Source organism: Topomyia yanbarensis, chromosome 2 (genome assembly GCF_030247195.1).
Source record: "Topomyia yanbarensis strain Yona2022 chromosome 2, ASM3024719v1, whole genome shotgun sequence".
Classification (NCBI taxonomy): domain Eukaryota; kingdom Metazoa; phylum Arthropoda; class Insecta; order Diptera; family Culicidae; genus Topomyia; species Topomyia yanbarensis.
In genome coordinates, this window is record NC_080671.1 from 170823460 (window position 1) to 170838882 (window position 15423).

The following is a 15423-nucleotide window of genomic DNA, read 5'->3' on the forward strand; positions in this document are numbered from 1 at the left end:
ATCTTGAAAACCGTTGAAGATAATGGGATAATTAAGTAAATATTTAGACGCTTCGAACAACAGTACGTGTGGGAGGATGAAATGTTTATCTTTTACGGAACATTCATTGTTCGTTCCGCGTTAATTCAAAACGAAATTTGGGTGTGTTTTCAGACAAGTCATGCCTTCGTGCCATTTATCTGAAACAAAACTACAAAAAAATGTATTTTTGTATCCCCTCTCCGGTATTTTGATTTCAACGCGACTTTATATTGACAAGAATATTTTCGAATTTTTTTGGACGAAAGTGAATGTGACATGTATAGACGAGGTACACAAAAAATTAACATTTCGATTTTGGAGCGAAGTCCAGAAATAAGGATAATTAATGTCTTTTCTTACATAATTATAATGACTTGCTACGCCTACGTTGTTGTTCAGTTACCCAACTTCAACTTTTATAAAAAAAATTAAATAAATAACTCTTGTTTGCTAAACCTTTAATAATTAAAAAAATGTTGGTGGCTACGTACAATACCTACATACTGGCAGCTCTTTTCGTGCACTATAGGAAATATAATCAATTGTATATAAATACCACCATCATTATCACAAAATGTTTGCCATTTAGAAAACTTAAGTATTTCACTAAAAAAACAACTTTTAAAAATCATAATGTTACACAGCAAAAACATATTACTTGAAGTGAGACAGCAGCATATGTCTTCTCCAAACAGAGGATTTCGCAATCTTATCCCCACCGCCAACTAACCCTGGTCTCACATACTGATAATATTTCAAAACACAAATGCATTCCCTCTGGCGCCTCCAGAGTGGTTCATCCTTCGGAACCGCTTTGCCATTTTCGATTTTAGGTCAACATGTTTTTTTTGCTCAAAATTCAATGTTAATTAGTGTTCATTAGCATATCAGACCTAATCCGGTGTCGAAACGATATCATCCTGGAAGTTTTTCAACAATATCGGAGCGCTCGTGTTTTTCTTTATTCTTAGTTCAAATAGTTGACAGATTGAAGTACGTGCTACCAACCATGGTTGTTTTGAAATTTTAAAGTCGATCAGCAAAACAACAAAATTTTGGCGAATCACATGCTGGAATCAAGTACAAATAGTGATGTCATCACCGTGCGAAGAATTTGTTTTACCCTAATTGAAACGATTTAAGTTCAAAATATTGATTCAATGGAGCGCGTAGACTCCCAACTAAAAAAAAACGATTGCCTTTTAACAGAAGGCGATTTTCGTTAAAGTAGATGAGTATTGAAAAAAAAACAATCAGAAAAACCCCAAAACCTTTTGAACGGAAGATATAGGTTCGGTGCACGTGATTTCACTCAGCACGGTACATGTTACTCCAAAGATGGTTTTTAAATACGCGTATATGTATCATTAACCCTTTAGAACTCTATTGAGTCATTAAGGTGTTTCTTTGGTATATACTGTTTGTATTTTGCATCAACAACTTTTTTCGTTAAATCTTATTTATAGTAATTTTTTAAAATGTGCCGCAATATTAAGCGGTGATCAGCTATTTTCGTTCGCATCTATTATCACCTATTTATTTGGACTGCGCAAATTAATTCTTTTGTTTGTTTAGTGTTTATTTGACCAACTGGGGAACTAATTCACAGGGCAATCAATGTGTGTGAAGAATACGCATGGTTTTGTCTGAGTGGAATGATGACTATTGTATCATTTATGAGGATTGAGAATTTAATTTACGAGAAGGATCGAAAATTGGTTACACGTGGTTGGAAGTCATTCCTGAATGAAGAACAAATGTTTTATTGTTTGCTTTTAGTCCATTAAATCATGTGCATTAAATTGATTGGTCTCATTACTTTTAGATACATCAATCACATGTACTTGCATTATATTGTTAATGGTCATGTTCATCATATTCCATCTTGAGCATAAATATATTAAAGCTTATTTATTTCCATAAAAGTTGACAAAACCAGGAGTTCCTTTTTATTTTGTTCGTATCGAAAATGTTGTTTCCGAATTAATTCAACAAATAATAAATCTGTCATAAATTCGTGGCAGCCGGCTGCCCAGAGCAATGAACACACAATTATTAAGATTATGTAACATTTGGTAAAATAATTTAAGGTTTTTTTTTCAGATTATGCAATATTTGATAAAATAATTAACACTATTGCTAGGTTATTGCTATACTATTCATTATTTAAGCAAAAGTTAAATACAGTACATTTATTTAATTTTAATTATCAATAAAAAGTTAATAACAAAATGTATAGACTGATACAATTAAAAAAATCTCACCAGCACTGGATGCCCTGCTATGATCATCCGCATAATAATCTCAAGATCAAGATCACACTCTTTTATACATCTATCATTAAAGTAATTTCTCACAATTGTTATTCTCCCACGCAAAGTATAACCTACTGATAGCCCCTTGCGTTCACGGCTTAGCCATTGAAATCTAGAACGTACTGTCACTCCACGATTAGTGCGGATTAATGTACATACAGTTATTGTTCAAAAGCTCTGAAGAATCAGACGGAAATATATCCTAGTTCATCCATAGCGCAATGAACGAATGACGGATAACTGTATGCTTTCTTCTAATCAATTTGTCCTGTTTATCATTGGGAAAGTTAATTAGTTCTACTTGATACAGGTATGATGGACGAAAAGATTATGTATGTTTTTCTCCAATCTAGAGATGCAACACAGTGCACTGGATGTTTCAACACAATATGTAGATGGGAACGCGAAAAAAGTGCTTTCCTATCTATACACTATGTAGGTAGGAATGCGAAAAGCTACCGGTGCGTTGTATGCTAGAAACATAGCCGTGAATATATGTGAAGACGGATGTTTGTCATGTTGTTGCAATCTCACAGGCAGCAGAATGTAGAGAGTTATAAATACCGTAAACCGGGGTGACTTTGATCATCGGAGTGACTTTGATCACTCGAAACTTTTTTCGTAGATCGCTTATTAAACCAGAATAGTCTACAGAATCATTTTAATTTGAAATGATTTTTACTCTAAACTTTTTAAATACTGATTTGTTATACTTTTTGAGCATATTGTTCGGTTTTTAGGTACAAGAACTACAAAGAACCGAAATTTGACTTAACTTTATTTTTACGAAGCTTCGTAAAGTGTCTATTTTTTATAAAACAAATAAATCTCAGATTTGAGCAAGAGTAATAAATTACAAGCGCGTTTTTATTTTCCTTTAGAGTGGGATGTGCCAAATTTACTTTTAAGTTTCTTATTTTAAATACCATTTTTTGTGAAACTAGTTGGCAATTATTTCAAATTTTTTCAAGCTAAAATTCGCAACATTTTTTATTGTTCAATATTGCATGCAACGTGTTAAAATGGATGAAACTTTTTGTACATTGATTAAGAACTGAAATAAAACAATTTTAGCAGTTTTAAAGGTTTTCAGAATATTTTATTCTAATTGGAAACAAATTATACGAATTTTGGTTACTCGAATTTTACAGTATATTGAAATGCTTTCTATAATACCAATTAACATTTATTTAACATAGGATATCTTTCCACAGACAGTTTAAACAAACATTTGAATGTAAAACATTGACATCAATAACTTAATGTGGGTAAACATGTAGGTTATCAAAGTCACCCCGGAATACGAAAACGGACTTCAACTTGAAATTATTTTTGGAAAAATAGCTGCAAGCGGACAATTTTAGGTTAAACCATCCAATCTTATTCTCCATACATCAGTACATGGTTTAAAAATATTAAACTTGAAAAAAACGTTTTGCGTCTAAAAATATGTAATGATTACTTCGAAAAGTGATCAATGTCACCCCGGTTTACGGTACCTTGTCGGAAACCGGATTTTGGAAATTTTCTTATGGATAAACGCTTAACTTGCAGCAAAATATGGAAATTTAAAAATAAACACTGAGCAAAATTTACATTGAATTTACATAAAAACGTCTTATGACTTTCAGACATAAGGATTTTAAATGGATTTTATAAATATGTCTTATGATTGGGAGGGGAAATTTTCCAAATCCATCTCTTATTATTTTCATAAGACAGTCTTATGAAATTTATGAACATGTCCGAATGAACGCCATAGGTGCCCATTTATGAAAATTGCTGACATTTATAAGCAGTGGTTTGAATGTAATAGATGGGCACCCGTTGCACTCGAACTCACGCAACTGACAAAGTATAGAAACCACCGAGAATTGTCAACCATGAACGTCATTCATCATGAGTTCATTCGTGTGGTCATCTTGGAGAACTAAATTCGGGACAAATGAACCGCCGTAGATCCCTTCAGAAGATTGGAGAGAAAATTCTCATTAAATATTAAAATTTGTACATAATGAGCAACACTTCAATATTTCCTGGGAAATTGGACTTGACAACTGAATGATAATGATTGTTACTTTTCAAATGATTTTGTTAATTATAAAATACGCGTCAGATACTAATTATATGCACAACTTATTTCATTTCAAATAATCGGATATCTTCTGTAATCTTCTTCTGTAAATCAGAACCATGTAGACTGATTTAATGCTCACAGTAATTTATTGAATAACAAAAAGCAATTAATTTAAATTTTGTTTCAATTTGACTAAAAATATCACTTCTTTTGTTTCAAACAGCGGTAACCAAAAAGTGCAGGCCTGAAACTATTAGCTCCTGGTTGGCCATCCAGTCCAGTACTGAATTCATAAGAAACAATTATGAACTTCTCACAAAAGTGACGTTTATGAAAAACAAAATATAATTTTAAAGAATCAATAACAGATCTCATGTGGGTTTCATAAAAAAAACTTATGAAATTCTTAAACACATTTATTGGGACGAAGATTTAAGACTGTTTTATGAAATACATTATTTGTACGTCTATGGAGTGCATGACTAAAGATAAATGAATTCATAAGCCTGCCTATGAAATTCTAAAGCGTTCAATGACATCGAAGAAGGCTGGTTCATATGCCGAGATTTATGAAATTCTCAGATTCTTTTTGCTCGTTGAATGTAAACAAAACACAACATTGATTGTAGATGGGTAAAATTTTAACGGCACCGTCATCGGTTAACTTATTCTAAATTCTCTCCAGAATCTCCGCGTATTTTAATTTTTCTCCAGAATATAATTTAGATTTTCTTGAAGAAGAGGGATATACTAATCAAATTATTAGGTAACAGGATATAGATTGCATAAAATTAACCTAGCAATGTAATACATTTATTTGTGATCGTATTTTTGTCCGTATTTTTGATTGTTTAGTAATTTCAAAAGCCAACAGTGTCCGCTCACCTCATTACAGTTTAGTAGTGAGTTAGGGTGTAGCTTTTGAATTTAGATATTTTTTTTAAATAACAAATTAAACAAGATATCTATACTAAAAATTTATTTATAACAATTGCAGTTATTGAGAAATGTTTAATTTCATTAACAGCAAAAAAAAATCAAAAAACCCGATTTCAAAAATATCATTTTTTAAATAAAAGTAGAGTAGAGTGAAATGTGATGAGATATTACCACCTATTGTAGCCCCTTGAGCCTAATCTGATAGACAGTGTATGAAGCGCCCTGAAGGAACGGCTGCTCGCAGAGTACTTCGCATATTCTAGAGTAATCACTTCTCTTATACAATCAACGGGTATTGTTTGAGAATTTCCTTTAAATGACTAAATCTCATCAATCAGTCGCCATTAGATTCATTAAAAAGCAGAGCAGAACCAATGGGAAAAAGAACCCGCCCTTTATCTATTAATTCTTAGCACAGTGAAAATGGCCAAATCGATTCAATCAGGTGCACTCATAGGCCCACTCTGTTGTCACGGATTTTAGTTGCTAACTGGTTATGTCGCCATTGCTGGGTTTTCGTTCATAATCAGCAGAGATTTATATGCCTTTTTTTCCTTTTTATTTCGACTATGTTGATCACATTTTCTTTTTTACATCTTAACGACATTCAATTAGCTAGAGATTACTGGATAGGGAAAGTTATGAAAATTAGAGCCATAGTACTCAAGTGAGAGCAAGGATGTGAAGTAAACAGATCGGAAAAATAGAAGTTACAGGGCCATTAGAACAGGCTTAATATCGTACGGGCTTAATCTTTGTCTTCAGCTAATGAGGGTCGAGCTTAGGCAGCATAACTACGAATCACCCGAGTTCATTACCATGTGTCCTGGTATAGATAGACGTGTCCATCTTTACCGCGACAACCGTCGGTTGTGGTAGGATCATTAGAACAGGTTGTCGGTTGTCACGGTAAAGATGGACACGTCTATCTATACCAGGACACATGCTAATGAACTCGGGTGATTCGTAATTATGCTGCTTAAGCTCGACCCTCATTAGCAGAAGACAAAGATTAAGCCCGTACGATATTAAGCCTGTTCTAATGACCCTGACACTTCTATTTTTCCGATCTGTTTACTTCACATCCTTGCTCTCACTTGAGTACTATGGCTCTAATTTTCATAACTTTCCCTACCCAGAAATCTCCAATTGAATGTCATTAAAATGTAAAAAAGATGTATATGCCCATTACATAATTTGGGGTAGCTTTGATGTCGGTTTTAGAGGCACTCAATTGATGGCAGAGACACAAATCTGCTTATACTGAATGGAGGAAATTACCCAATATTTGTACCATCTTGCAGGGAAGAGGTGTTAGATGTAGCTCTCTGATTCGACACTATTGTGCATGATTTGACAAACTGGCTCGCACCAAACGAGCTCGAATAGTCGTTATCTGATCATAAGTGCATCATCTTTAATGTTTTAAATGTCTCGTCAGATATCGTCACATACCGTAATTCTAAATATTCGAACTGGGACCTGGCGACTGGCAACTAGGATTCACGGATGTTTTCGACGATGCAATCTCTTAGTGTCTTAGATGAGGTCATCAATAAAACAAACTCTTTCATAGTAGCAGCAAAGCAAGATGCATGTCAATTTCGAGTTGTGCGTGCTTTTAGAGGAAACCCTTGGTGGAATGCCTGTCTCAGCAAGGCCAGTGGATTAAATGAATTACTTTCGAGATCGGACGACTTTTATGTCTGTTAATGGTTAATACATTTCTGACGAAGTTGAAGTACTCAATTCTCTTATTGATACATACTTTCAAGGCTGTACCGATCTATCACCAACGAATGCCGCAAGTTTTTTTTTTCAAGTAGTCCTTAAGGCCCAAACGCAATGGCGACAGAAGCGGAACGGCAACGGTACGCGGAATTGTCGCGGTTTGTACTAAAAAAACCGCGACCATTGCCGCGTATTCAAAACGCAATGAACATCAGCGGTTAGAGCTCGAATAGCGCTTGACATTCCTTTGTTGACAAATTTGGACCAAACCAAAGCGACTTTCCTTTTACAAAGCTCATCGCAGTGAATGTCTGCTTTATCAATCGTGGTCGGTCCACTCGATTCCTTGATTAATACAGCAATGATGAAGTAAATAGTGGCACAGGACTACTGATACTATCCATCCGAACTACAATGCGACAACCTTGTTCACGGATTCTAATACAAAAATTGGTTTAATCATTGCATGCTCGAATAATATAAACCTGGTTTAATCATGTGAAATATTTTTGTTAGATTGTCCTTGATGCTTTCACTGAAGGGGGAATAGATTAGATATCTGGTGATTGATTACAATCGCTTCACCTGCTGCGGGGTATATGTATATTTGGATAAAGATGTAAATTATGGATAGCGTAACGCCAAATATTCAGGTCATGGCAAGAAATTAGTATAGCCATGTCGGAATTCGGTAGAACAATTTGCATGACATCTATATTTTTTAAAGAAAAACGGTTGTCAATTCTACCAAGTGGGTGCTATGGAAGGACATAGACATCGCATTTGTCAAAATAGCTGGTCATACAACTTCCGAATCCGAACCTAAACTGATTGAAATAATGAAGAACACCAATAGAAAAACGAACAATGAAGAACACCATCGATTCGAAAGCATCCAACGACTTCAGATCTTTTGGCCAAACCTGTAACCGAATCTTGAGAATCGCAGGTTTGATTATATTCAAAACTTTCTACCAAAGACCCAACCATGAACCAGTATCTTTGATATACTGCAGATAAATGGTTTACGTATCGTATCCGGTAGCGAGTTTCTCCTTTTCAATCAATGTCAATTAGTTTATCCTGGCTAACGCTTGCTTTGTACACTTGCTTGCAAAGTGGCTTACGAAGTTGGTCTGTGCATCCAAATGATTTTTCGCGTTCGTCAGAACGTAAACTGTGAACAAAACTAGAGTAACAAGAAACGTAGCTGTCTAGTAGATAAAATAACCACGGTTCCGTAGTATGCCCACCGACGTGCCAGTTTCCTTAATTGTTTAAATTAAAATACTTTGTTACACTAGTGGCATCTGTATAATGGTTCGTTTGGTGGACGTCGATAAATCAACAGTACGCAAAATCCAAAGTGTATTGACGTTGTACCAGATGTGCTAGAACGAACAAACTATCTTTTATTCTTGTTAAAATATCGTTTCTTATCTTTCCCAGCTTTTTATTATCTTGTGTATGCACTAATTCACAAAACTGTTCGTTAAAAGAACAAAAAGTAACAGAGATCTTTTGCAATGAGTACAGTTTCAACAGTGAATTTCGTTCATGTTTTTCATGCCGCCATCTTTGAATTTCTTCTGGTCCATTAGTACGCACACGAAAATTGCTTATTTGGGTTCGATTCCCAAAGCCGCACATATGATTGGAGATTTTTAGAAAAAAGCTTTTTCTACTCCAAAAAAGGCGAATGACCCTAAGGTTAAAACCTCTAAAATCGAATGAAAAAAAAGCTGCTATTAAGTTCACTCTCTGCCCAACCTAAATATCCGCAATACAATACGTTAGATTCCACTGAATATGGAATTCGGTGAATTTGAATTAAAACAATCTGTTTACCGCGTTTTCGATTGCCGCTCTTTTTGAATTTATTCAAAAAAACGCGGTTTTGTTCTTTTAGTACAACGCCGCGTTTACCGTTCCGCCATCATTGCGGACAACCGCATTGACTTGCATATATTCAAAATTATAATTGACAGCCGCTTTCCGTTGCCGTTCCGCTTCCGTCGCCATTGCGTTTAGGCCTTTATTCTCTGGTATTTATTCGTAGAATTATGACAGTCGAATCGATCAAATGGACGCTTGAAAGATTTGCTCCGGCAAAGCTTTCGGGAAACGATTGAATCATTTCAGTTCTACTTCAACGAGGATATTAGCAGTTAAAGAATATTTAGTAAAACATTCTTACTACTAACGTGACGGGAAATAATTGTAAAGTTCATTCCCAAAGGTGATCGCGTTACCAATGCGGAGGCAAAGCCGATCAGTCTGACATCCTTCTTTCTCAAATGTTTGGGACGTTTAATCCATCACACCATTCGGGATACTGCCTTAAGCGAGCACCCGCTTCGTGCGTTGCAACATGCATTTCAGCGGCAGAACTGAGCACCCTGATGTAATTTTTAACATTGAAAATGGCTTTTTGCAAAAGCTCGTGTCTTTCGAATCCATTACGGAAGCAGCACAAGGCCACAGATGTTCTATATGGCAAGTCGAGGAAACTTCGTATCGGTGGATGTCCTCAAGGTGGTGTACTATCTGGACTTTTATGGAACCATATTGCCGATAACTTTTTGAGGAAATTTAATGAGCTTGGGTCTCCGCAAAATAGTTTCGTCGAAGATCATCGTATAATGATCATACTTTTTGATTTGATACAGAAAATGAAAAATGAATTTTCTCATAACAAGTTTTTTTTACCCCCAAAATTTCCTGCACAATGCCCAAAATTTTTTCTAGCATTGCTAATTTCCTAACGAAACATGAGCATTGCATACATACCGTAAATTTTGTGAGTAAAAAAAACTTGTCACGGTAAATTTTCATGTTAAATTACTAACCGATTTGTGGCATCTAAACACATCTACAAACTTTGGGCTGTCCATGTTATAATCTTTAAGATCTGTTGGGGAACAGTGGAGATGTAGCAATTCAAATTAGCTGTATTACTAGTTTTGACGCGTGGTTCTTGGAGTGTTAATGACACTATTCGGGCCACTTAGCCAGGACCCGTGCAAGATCGTGTATAAATAATATAAAACTGAAAAACCCTAGCACGTTGCTTAGTGGCACTCCAGAGGTAGCTTTACAGGATGTAGAAACGGTGAGTGCGACCTGAATGAACGCTTCATGGTCGATAAAGTGTAAATCAAATTGTTTGACAATATATGCGTATCAATGTGCGCAATCAAGTCAAGAGCCAATCGAAAGATCACGTATACCAAATCCACTTAACAGAGAGATTATAAAGCGGGAACAATGGGTTCATTTGATTTGTTGACAGATGCTCAACGGTAAAGCTTACTATGTAATAGCTTGTGTGGTATCGTATCAAAGCGGCTTCAAATAATTTGCTGAAGGTACAAAGTGTTGATATTTCACCAGTGCAGTGTCAATACTATATTTTTTTTACAACGTAATTCATCCATTCTTTATCGATGGCATCTTTTCAGTAGTTTTCGAAAAATATCAAAATATAATATTTGGAATTAATGCGCTGGATTTTTTATATTGAAGTATAACTTATATAATTTCTTCCAAGGGTGCAGCTAGTTTCTTTGGCAGTATTTGTCGTTAGTATTTGATTCAAACCGTTACGTACTGAACCATCCACCCTAAAACTGTCTTTGCTGAATCAATAAGTTGTCAACTTGGACCATGATAAACCGTTATAAGCTTCTTTGAACAGCGGGCCCTCGACTCTTCTTCATTCTGGATGATGCCCCTTTGCTCACTGCGACTATCCGACATTCCGGCGACATGACAAGCCACCTAAACTGTCCGATCATTTCTCACTGCACTTCCGATGACCAGTTCACCAAGCAGATTATGTAATTTGTGATTCCTACACCTTCTGTGAGTGATCTTGGTGAAATTTACTCAGACCCGAGTGTTTTGGAGCACAGTTGCCGGATACATCTCTGGATTTCTTTGCTGATGTCATTCTCGGTCATTAGCAATAAGCCCAAATAAAAAAGTCCACTTTACTCTCATCGTCGTGTATTCACAATTTAGTCCATGGCTTTAGTCGGATACATTTCTTCAAAATAATATATTCAGGCTACTGCACATTTATGAATTAAAAAATGTATAGTGGAACGCATCAGATAGCCGCCTCCAGTTTCCGAGACGCAGTGCGATCAATGTCGCTTTATCCCAGCCCGGGGACAACTTGACAGATAGTGCTTGTTTCATATAGGTACCACTAATTTGATGGTGGCGCTAGTATGCCTTCTCCGTACGAGTACCACGAACAACGAAACGAAATAGTTTCAAGAGAAAAGTGTGTTTCGTTACGTGTGTTATGAACGCCGTCAATGCAGCAAGAACAACATTTAGAAAAAGCGTATTCCAAAATGTGGATAAAGAAAACAATTATTAGAGAAAAAATTATGCCTAACTGGAAACTGTCAGCAAGGTACATAAATCTTATTATAAATTTAGCTGGAAGTCGTTGTTTTTTTTTGGTTTTATTGTTGTGTGAAGTGTGTAAGCAATGCTTTTTGCCCGAGAAATATGAATGAAAATCATTTTGGCCAATGAAAGTAAATCATGAAGCCAAACAATTCGTGAACATATGACATCTTGTTTCAAATTAATTAAGAACGTCAAGCATTCTAGAATGTTGTTTGGGAATATAAACGAAATATGTAGGATTTTCTACACAGTTAGCAAAATTTGTGCGCTTTTGCCAGAATTCTGGCAGCAAACCGGTAGTGCCCGGTTTTAGCAAGATTGCTGCCAGGAATATACAATTATGTTCGACTCCTGCCAGAGTTTTGTTTGACTTTTGCAATAATTCTGTTCAAAAGATTTTGCGATGGTTTGGGACGGATCCCTTCAGAATTCATTTTGCATATTACTCAGCTCCAGTCCGACAGAAAACTAATTGAACGGCGTCTACAGGAGGATTTCATGTTGGTTCGATTCTGAAGTTTTTCGGAAATTTCAATATAAGTGGAAGTGGCTCGATTTTGAAACCCATCTTCTTGTATTTCTGAAAATCGATTTATTTTTCTTGGATTATATAGGTCCAAAATGGAATATATGTTTCTATTAAGGTATGGACAGTTTCTAATTTGAACAGTGAAATAAATTTGGTGATAGAAATGCTTAAATTGTCCATTTTTTACAGATATAGAAAATAATAGATGGGATGCGCCTTTTTTAAATTTTGTTCCATTCGAGCCGCCATGACATCACCAAATCACCACAAAATTTGCTTATGAGTTCAATATATGGAAGCTGTCAAGTTGTCCCCGGGCTGCTTTATCCATCCACTTCTAACGTAACTGGTTTCGAATAATTGCATCGTATATGAATTCGGAGTTGGTGAACATGGGATGCGTAGAAATGTTCTGTTGGAGACATTTCGGTGAAATTTTCTGAATCGCAAAAGTTTAACCGTTCATCGACTTTAACTTTATCAATATCATCTGGGTAGTGTTTTATATGCAACTCCGTGTTAATCACAGTTCATAAATAGGACTTCAGATAATTTTTGATATAACATATTGCTCTACGATTAAATTTCTCGATTAGGGTATTTGATACACATTTACTAGACATTTGTGTGCACGTGGTGCAACTGCTAGTCGCTATAATTAATATCTGAATATGCCAATCTATTTCTAATTGCTTACAATCCATTTCACTTTTTCCCTTTCGCTCCGCAGTAAATATAATTTCCCTGTCGCAAGGAACCGCAATTGGATGGCTCTCACCGTTTCTGCCACTGCTCATATCAACCGAGTCACCCCTCAGCACAGGACCGGTAACAGATATTCAAGCCACGTGGATTGCGTCGTTGCTGTGTGTTGGCGCCATCTTCGGGACGGTTCTGTTCGGCTGGTCGGCGGATAAATTTGGACGAAAGTTTTCCCTCTGCATCGCAGCGTTGCCCCTGATCGGTTTCTGGGCGTGCATCGCTTTTGGAGGATTCGTCGAAATTTTGTACCTTGGCCGGTTGTTGGCCGGAGTGGGAGCTGCAGGAGTTTTTCTTCTAGTTCCACTATACGTAACCGAGATTTCGGAGGACAGGTTCGATTAGTCACAGGAAACAAACAACATTTATTTTGATACATTATTGTTCTATTACAGAATAAGAGGATCTCTGGGAACCTTTTTCATCTTGTTCATAAACCTGGGAACGCTGGTTTCGTTCGTCGTCGGAACATATCTCTCGTATCACATCACGTCGTACATTCTAATTTTCCTCCCGATCCTGTTTCTGCTGTGTTTTGTTCGGTTTCCAGAGACACCGCAGCACTTGATTCGCTGTAATAAAATTGAAGCAGCCGAAGGTTCGTTGAAGTATCTACGAGGCTATACATCGTCTCCGGAGCACGTAAATATGCTGAAAGAAGAAATATCTAAGCTAATGAGCCAAATCGTGATTCGAGGAAAAGATTCCAACGTCGATTCATCCATCAAGTGGGCTGATTTTGGTGAGTATTGGAATTGCTCAACTGTTCACACTCCGAGATCCGTCACTCAGGATGATTGCCATTCGCTTCATCAATTGTTTTAAATAGATTCCTTACACTATTTCTTACCTTCTTTCAGCTCCATTCTCCACGAAGAAAGCCATCATAATAGGAATGGTTCTCGTCGCTTTAAACCAACTGTCCGGATGCTTCGCTCTGATCAATTATACGGCACAAATTTTTGCCGATGCTAGTACAGGGCTAGATCCTAACATTTCCGCCATCATAGTCGGTGGTATCCAGATTGCGGGATCCTATGTGTCAACACTGGTTGTGGATCGCTGTAGACGAAAGGTAATTTTTCAACTATCTATTTATTGTTCCTACTCGTCAACTTATTTCTTTGTTGTTTATTTGTAGATTCTGTATATAGTTACCACTTTCGGTTCAGCCGTCGGTCTGGCTGCTATGGGCGTTCATGCCTATCTCAAAACGAGCGGGTTCGATGTTAGAGTAATCAGTTGGCTTCCAGTGGCTAGTCTGTCGTTCGTGATCTTCATTGCCTCTGTCGGTATGTTGCCGTTGACGTTTGTGATTCTGTCCGAAATTTTGCCGCAAAAGGTAAGGGCTAAGTTAATATTAATGTTGACTGTAAACAGTCTAATCCTCTCCTTTAATCTCAGCTTCGAAGCTTCGCTGGTTCGCTTTGCACCACCTTCCTTTGGGTGGTTAGCTTTATCGTGGTGAAGTACTTCCCTGTGATGGTGGAAGTACTTGGAATGCACGGCTGCATGTGGACCTTTGCTGGATGCTGTGTCTTCGGGGTGTTGTTCAATGCGTTCTTCATTCCTGAAACCAGAGGAAAGAGTATTGATGAGATTACGCTGGCGATGGAGAGTAGGAGTAAGAATTGAAAATCAGCTATTGTTAAGAAGTTTTCGCGTATTTCTTGTCAGCGTGCCATTGCAAAGGAAAGAAGTAGTCAGCAATAATGGAGACCTGTTTCATCATGAAGTGCAAATTAATACCATTAGTGATTATATTCAGAAATTTACAAAAGTTGAAAACTGCGATGACTACCTTGTCCAATGTTTGAGCTCGATATGGTGCTAATTTACAAACACTATTGGTAGATATCTGTGGGACTCACTCACTTACTACTAAACACTTTAATTTTAAAACTACATTCCCATCACTAGAGCTTCCAATTAATAGTGCAATCATTCGTGAAGAAGTATTTTTATATTTATTTTACATTGCCGAGTGCACAGTAAGCTGTTTTACTTATAAGAATGTGGTTTAAAACTGATACAACTGCAGCTTAAACTAAGCACCTGCAAGCTTTAAAGATAAAATGAAAATGTGTGATTTTGTCTCATTAGTACTAGTTAGAACCTAACTTATTGAATTTTATGACGAATTATGACGAGACCAAATTACATAGTTCCTGTTTTATAATAAAACGAGTAGTTTCAAATGACTAATTGTCTTTTTCTGCTTCTGAAGGCTTTTTGTGAAATAATTCCTATTCAACCAACAGCAAATATAATAATCTTAAGAATTCCAATTGAATTACCAAATAAAAGATGGGTGAGTGATGTCTGTGACTGTGAGTGTCGTGACTGCACCCTGGGCTGTGAATAAAAATCTATTGATTTATTGGAATTGGAACGGCTGTCTCAGTCAAGTATAAGCAAAACAACTGATGGTTATTGTCTGACGTTTCGGCCTTTGAGGTTGACCTTTTTCAAGGGAAATATGGTATTTCCCTTGAAAAAGACCACCATCAAAGATATAACCCAATCTATTGATATTAAACGAAATCACGTTTAAATTGGAAATTTTCAAATAATTGTTTAAAATACTTGTGGTGGTTCTGAAAAGAACCTTTGATGTTGCCGTGCTG

The 15423-nt window shown here is 36.4% G+C and overlaps 1 protein-coding gene across 1 annotated transcript in view; it reads left to right on the forward strand.

Moving 5' to 3' along the window:
• The window catches only part of LOC131682110 (facilitated trehalose transporter Tret1-like), a 55778-nt gene extending 40781 nt beyond the window's left edge, over positions 1-14997 (forward strand). The window contains exons 2-6 of the mRNA XM_058963331.1: positions 12768-13131; positions 13192-13538; positions 13657-13871; positions 13938-14138; positions 14201-14997. Of these exons, the coding sequence (XP_058819314.1) occupies positions 12768-13131; positions 13192-13538; positions 13657-13871; positions 13938-14138; positions 14201-14431 (1358 nt within the window). The 3' untranslated portion in view covers positions 14432-14997. The remainder of the gene's footprint in view (positions 1-12767; positions 13132-13191; positions 13539-13656; positions 13872-13937; positions 14139-14200) is intronic.
• Positions 14998-15423: the final 426 nt, after the last annotated feature.